Consider the following 6,812-nt stretch of genomic DNA (forward strand, 5'->3'; position numbering starts at 1 on the left):
AGGTACTTTAATTATCTGGCACAGGCAATAAGAGCTAAGAATAATGTAACTTACATCTTGTGTTATAAATAGAGGACTTGAAGTCAAGTTAGGAAAAACCTGCTACTCTTACCATCATGAGTGCTTGAGATACCTGTGGAGCTCACTGAATCTTCTTTCACTTCTCTCAACTAGTATAAGATTTGTATGTTTTTTTTTTTTTTGCCTGTGCCACATAGTATTCAAAATAGCAGCTCTAACTATCCGTTTCTGGGCTGGTGCTGGTCTAGATGAATCAGAAAAAACTGAGTAAAGTTAAAGTCAGTATTTTCAGGGTCTATTTCAAAGATTCTAACTCAGGAAATTTGGAGACAGTCCTGCAAGTCTGTTCTTTAAAAAAGTATTGAAGTGTAATTATGAATCAGATAGGTTTGGGAGACAGTGGTTTAGATTGCTGCTAGTTACTTGGATGTCAAATAAAATTTTGGCTTAGTTATGGTTTACTGATAAGCACCAAATTTCTTTCATCTGAGCTAAAAAGGCATTCTCTGCTCTTCCATTAGAAGTAGAATAGATATGATTAGATTATTAGAAAAGTTAAGTGCAAGAATGAAATATAAAGTCATCTAAAAAGTCAAAGACTATGAGAACAAGGATTAGGCGAGTGATTTCACAAAAAAAGGGCAAGCAGTTATTGGAGGTTAGAGTAGAAGGGTCTAAATAGAGGCATGAAGGTCATTTAATTCAAATTACCTTTTACCAAATCTTCATTTGAGAGCGATGTCTACTTTAATTAGTATGTTCTTGTCTATCAGTTGATAGTCAGAAGTTGAATTTGAGACTTTGTCTCTAAATGCAAATGAATAAAGCCACAAATGTCACCTGAAGATGGAAATGAGGGAGATCAAATGGGGAGAAAATATGATCCACTTATGAGCGCTCATGAATTTTGACTAATTTTAGTGAGTATCTTAATTTTTCTCAAGGCCGCCTTCATGTCTTTGTTCCGGAGACTGTAGATGAGTGGGTTTACAAGTGGGGTCAAAGAGGAGTAGATCAAGGTTACAACCTTCTGTGTCCCAGCTGGATTCCCAGAATTTGGGCTGATGTACATCATCATAACGGTTCCATAAAACAGAGACACCACAACTAGGTGAGAACCACAGGTGGAGAAAGCCTTGCGCCTTCCAGCAGTTGAGGGCACACGAAACACAGCTCTGAGGACCAGGGTGTAGGAGGCAAGGATGAAGAAGAAGGTGATGAAGATAATAATTGAACTCAATAAGGAACAGGAAAGTTCAATTCCAGGTGCAGGAACACAGGACAGGGCCAGGAGAGGACCAGGGTCACAGACAAAGTGGTCAATGGTATTGGGGCCACAAAAGGGGAGTTGAGTGATAAAATAGATAGGCACTGGATAGCAGAGGAAGGCAGTCACCCAGCAGAGGACCACCAAGATTGTGCAGAGACGATTGCTCATGATGGTGGGATAGTGGAGAGGCCGACAGATGGCCAAGTATCGGTCAAACGCCATTAGGGGCAATAGGAAGGTCTCATTGGTGCCCAAGGAGAAGAAGAAGTAGAACTGCAGGAAGCAGGCTGTGAAAGAGATGGTTTTTGTCTCAGACAGGAAGTTTCCTAACATATTTGGGACAGTGGTGTTGATGTAACAGATTTCCAGGAAAGAGAAGTTGGCCAGCAGGAGGTACATTGGGGTGTGGAGTTTGTGGTCCAGCTTCACCGCACAGACAATGGCCCCATTTCCCAACAGTGTCAGGACGTAGGACACAAGGAACAGCATGAAGAGGAGGATCTGGATCTCTCTGGAGCAGGAAAAACTCAAAAGTATGAATTCAGTCACCATATTGGCTCCTGATACATTCATGGCTTCCTAAGGGCAGAGAAGAAAAAATAACATCATGTATAACCTCATTTCCTAAACTTCTGATATGTTCCCTTATTTTTGAGATTGTAAATTCCTCATATTTTATTATTCTATTAAGTAAACTGCTGAGGAATATATTGATAACTGTACTCTAATGACTGTCAAACTTTGTGAGAATGCTTTTATATCAGACTCGGAACCCTTTCACTCTGTCTCATTTTTCTTTCTGAATTTTCTCACAAATTAAGTATCTATGGTAAACAGCTGGAGATGGTTACTGACAATAAATAGAAATTGTGAAGGAGATGTAAAAGTTATGTATTCATTTTCTTAGAATGACATAAAAAATATCCTTCATAATAATTGAATTTTCTGAATGAGATACGCAAATTATAGGCATCACAGGAGGAATGAAGAGAGAAAAAGATAATGAATATCACCATAAAATCTTCCTGTATTTCACCTCTTATTGTGCTATTCACTTTTCATTCTGCATTACTGTTGAAGTTATCAGAGTTGGTGTGTACCATGACCCACACATAAAGTGTCAAAAGTGCCACCCTACCTGTGTGTTCAACAAATTTTGTTCACTCAGAAATCTTTGACTCTTCAGACATGTGCATAATGGTTTCAGTTTAGTTCCATCATTTATGCTTATAAAATGTCTGTAAAACCTTGGTCTATGTTAAGTCCACTTATATGTAGAAGAAGTGATACTGAATTTGGAATATAGTTTAAGATATTTCAGATCTCTGTGTGGAGTATCAGGATTTCTGGGAGATTTTTGATATCCTGATTTATTGATGAGTGAAGAGGGTCACAGATATCATACTCCCAAGCAGACACCTGTGTGTTCCAAGGCAAAAGTGGGAGACACAGAAGGTCTGTCTGGATAGGAGTTCTCTCTTGTTTCTCCATCCCCTCAGTCATTTGAATCTCATTATAGTTGGAAGACTGGAGTTATTTGGAAAGTGAAGGGAGAATCCTCATGAGATCCTCCTCCCTGAGTTAGACTCAGTTTGGGACATGGCCTGACTTCCATCAAAAGAGAGGGAAAACAAAGCCAATGGAATCACCTAGGACTTGTTTACCAGAAGTTTTGTCTTAATATTTGATTGATTTTTAAGGATGCTTTCCATTAATGAAGGACAGTCTTTTGGTCCTTAAAGTGCAAATGATAGTGTGATGTTTTATTCAGGTAAACGTAGGTACAGAATACAGTCCCAAACACTATAGAAGTTTATAGTGAAGAGTATTCAGTAATATGTTAGCTAAAAATATGCTGCCTTCCAGATCACATCAGGTCATACCTTTTAAGGATAAGTTTGATTATTGCATAGGATGGAAGAGATTTTGAAGTTTTCACAACACACCCCAATTGAAGACTCTTTTTAAAACCTGTGTATAGATCCTCTTAGGCATAGAATATCTGTGGGCATTTCCTCTATAGCAGGAATTCTGAGTACCTCAAAACCACATGGACAAAGTAAAACAGCAAGAAATATTTGGTGAGGAATATCAAGTGGAAGTGAACTCACCAATCCAGTGTGCTCCATTATCCCATTGCTCTCCCCTCCTAGAGGCTGATCACCTGCTCTTTGGAAAAAGAAAACATTGTTAAAATAAACATTGTGGAAATAAGAGAAGGCTTTCAGGCCTGCTCCTGATAAACCATTTTGTGTTAATCCTTCCAAATATCACTTCACTAAAATATCTGTTCCCCTAAAGAGCTCATTCTCCCTGAGTCCAACTTGTGGTTAATAAAGACAGAAGTTATTTACTTCTGAGGGTTCTTCCTCATCCTCCTGTCCTTCACTTCCCTGAGTTTCCCAACCCTCTGGCTTGTAAAGATGAATCTCTTTCCATCAATTCATGTGACTTTTGGGATTATGTTTGTTCAGTCACCCAAAAGAAGGCAGAGCTAAAGGGCATGGGTTAGGGTTGTTTTACACTTGTACCTCTTCTAAAATCATCCTCTCAAGGAATTGGTGATTCTGTCTCATCATTTTCTGTTTTCACTGCAGCAAAAGACAGGGCAGAAGGCAGCCAGCAACCATAGTGGTGGTGTGCACATAGGCTTGGAGAGAGACTGGCATATTTACTATCTAGGAGAGACTTAATCTATGTTGCTCTGATACCCACCTCTTTGTCTTAAGGGATATAGTCTTTGGTGGATTGCAAAAGTGGGCTTTCTGTTTCATGATTGTCAATCCCCAGTGTTCCCTTCTATTGGGAGCTCATATGGGGCTCCTGGGATCCAGTCTCCAGTGGTAATCACATTGTCTCATGCAATTCTTGGTGCACACATTTATTTTCTTTTATTCATGGGTAACTGTTAAGATGGTGCAAATACTAAAGGAACATCAGCTTAGGTAAAACATGTTTATCCTGCTGTTATTTCACATTCAATTTTATTCATATTTTGAGCCTATTGATTTTGGAATTTTTTTACTTGTCGATATTAGAGTTACAGCATTAGAGTTCTTATATTATTTCTACTGACTTAATCAATGGCTCAATAAGGGCTACTTAATTTAAAAATTTTAAATAATTTTTTTTGTTTAAAAAATTTAAGGAACAATTTGATTTCCCTGGTCAGCTCTGTGCTTTTAGCATGATACCCATATAAATATGTACTCTCTCACTGTGACCAGAATTTAGAAGCACAGACCATGGAAATATATAGTGAAATGCTGAAATTCTTGAATACATCTCCTTATTTTTGCCTTTGGTTATTTCAGTGTTTTTAGCAGATGTCACTAAAAATTGATACGATTTTGAAATTTGCTTCCTTTGAATAATTAAGGCATTGGTTAAAATATGACACACATATTTAGACCCCTTATTTTCATTATGCTTCGGTGTGTGTGCATGTGTAAGCATGACAGGTACATCCTATCTCAGGTATGGAACAGGACTGTTTTTCTATTATTTTTTTGAGACATCTTTAGTGAGACCAAGCATTGTTAATAATATGACTACAAGATATTCAATAAACAATGGAAAGATTTTGAATGTATTGATTTTCTCAGCATTATTCTCATAGGGTAGAAATATTTTTGTCTTTTGAATGGTAGCAACACTTTTATAAATGATGAACATTTATATCCTAGGATGCTCAAATATTTGGCTTTCAGAATGTTTATTCATAAAGCCTTTTGTGTTTGAAGGCACAATGGCCAATTTTTTGACATTAAGTCTCTGTCAGAATTATTATGAAGCAAAAACTTCTATATTCCTCAGTGATGGGATATACTGGGTGATGGGACTGTGTGGACACTTAAACTGAAGTATTAAGCTTCAGAAGTATTAAAATATATTAAATATTAAAATAAGTATTTAAATATAAATCAAAGTCACCATCTGCCTTTATCTTATGATTGGGTAATGACTAGTGTTTTTACAGCTCACAGACACACGAAAAACTTCAGCTCCCCCAGTAACTCTAGCAACATCCCTGAACTATTAAGCTTCAGAGGTTAATGGAAAATTATGATAATGGGAATCAAGAACCAGGGAAAACCAAGAACTCAGCAGTTGACCACAAAATTGGTATAAAGATACCAAGTCATAGTGGTCAGATATGTAGAGGCCTGCAGATGGAAAGGAACTAATAAAATGCCATATCTTCCAGGAAAAAACATTTTGCAGAGTCTAAGGAGAAGAAGAAATAGAACTGGAATAAGTACCCAGAGAAGGAGATGACCTTGGTGTTAGACAAGGAAGTCAGTAAACATGTTGGGGACCATGGAGGTGACTTACCAGATCTCCAGGAAGGAGAAGTTGGACAGCAGGATGTACATGGGGGTATAGGGTCTCTGATCTCAGTGCACAGTGTGGATGACGGAGCCATTGCCCAGGAGGGTCAGGAGGTAGACAGGGGAGAAGAGCACAAAGAGGAGGATCTGCTCCTCCCTGGTGCCAGGAAAGCCCAGGAGGATGAAGCCAGAGATGTTGCTAGAGTTGCTGGGGAAGCTGAAGTTTTTTGTGTGTCTGTGAGCTGTAAAATCACTAGTCATCACGCAATAACAAGATAAAGACAGATGGTGACAGATTTATATTTAGATAATCTTGAGAAAGAAACACATAGAGATCAATAAAAATATATATGTAATATTCAACTTTGTTAATCCTTTGCTCCAATGCACATTTCATTGTGGGCTCAAGAAAACTATTGGTCAGAATGAATAACCTTTCACATATCCTCTATTATATTAAAGTCTAATATAACCTTCAAACTCACAATACTCTCCTTGAGGAGTCAGTATATATATATCCATATTAAATATGCATATTATATACATAAATACTTAAATGTATATGCTTTATGTAATATGAATATATACAAGATATACTATATATAAATAAATATATGTCTTAGCCATATAACTCTTTTAAAAATAAAATCAGATCAGCCTCTCCCTTATATGCAGACTTACAATTAAATAAAATTTCGAAGCTGTGGTCTTTGAGTTCTTAACATCTTCAACCTCATAAGCTATTTTGTCAAACACACACGTGGAGAAACTCTCTCTTTCTCATATACACTGTATTATTCAAAAGTCCACATACATAATCCACAAATTTAAGCCAGCAACTATAAAACAGGGTTCTTTGGAGAAAATGCCAGTCAGCCGTGAGGTAAAAGAACATATGTATATCATCCCTGAGCTCTCCAGGTTCCACTTAGGGGTGTAAATATTTGGCAACTCACATAGTAACCAGCATTTCAGTAGACAGTGATGTCACTTTTGTAAAGCTTTGTACAAAGAGCTGGCCAATCTTTAAATAGTTTAGGTTTGTGGGCCAGTCTCTGCTGAAACTACTCTGCTTGGCTGTTGTATTGCAAAAGTAGCTGTCATCAACACTAAAATGAATGCATGTGGCTGTTCCAATAAAGCTTTATTAAATACAGTGAAATGTTATAAAATTATCATGTGTTAAAGAA

The 6,812-nt window shown here is 37.4% G+C and overlaps 1 protein-coding gene across 1 annotated transcript; it reads right to left on the reverse strand.

The window, feature by feature from the left end:
* Positions 1-919: 919 nt before the first annotated feature.
* On the reverse strand, positions 920-1,864 carry LOC101968406 (olfactory receptor 11H6). The gene has a single exon (XM_021720874.2). It carries the CDS (start codon positions 1,862-1,864, stop codon positions 920-922), a length of 945 nt encoding a protein of 314 aa, XP_021576549.2.
* Positions 1,865-6,812: the final 4,948 nt, after the last annotated feature.

This window comes from Ictidomys tridecemlineatus, chromosome 5, assembly GCF_052094955.1.
Source record: "Ictidomys tridecemlineatus isolate mIctTri1 chromosome 5, mIctTri1.hap1, whole genome shotgun sequence".
NCBI lineage: Eukaryota > Metazoa > Chordata > Mammalia > Rodentia > Sciuridae > Ictidomys > Ictidomys tridecemlineatus.

Coding starts and splice junctions, on each gene's coding strand:
- LOC101968406 (XM_021720874.2), bottom strand. CDS start 1,864: ATGAATGTATCAGGAGCCAATATGGTGACTGAATTCATACTTTTGAGT.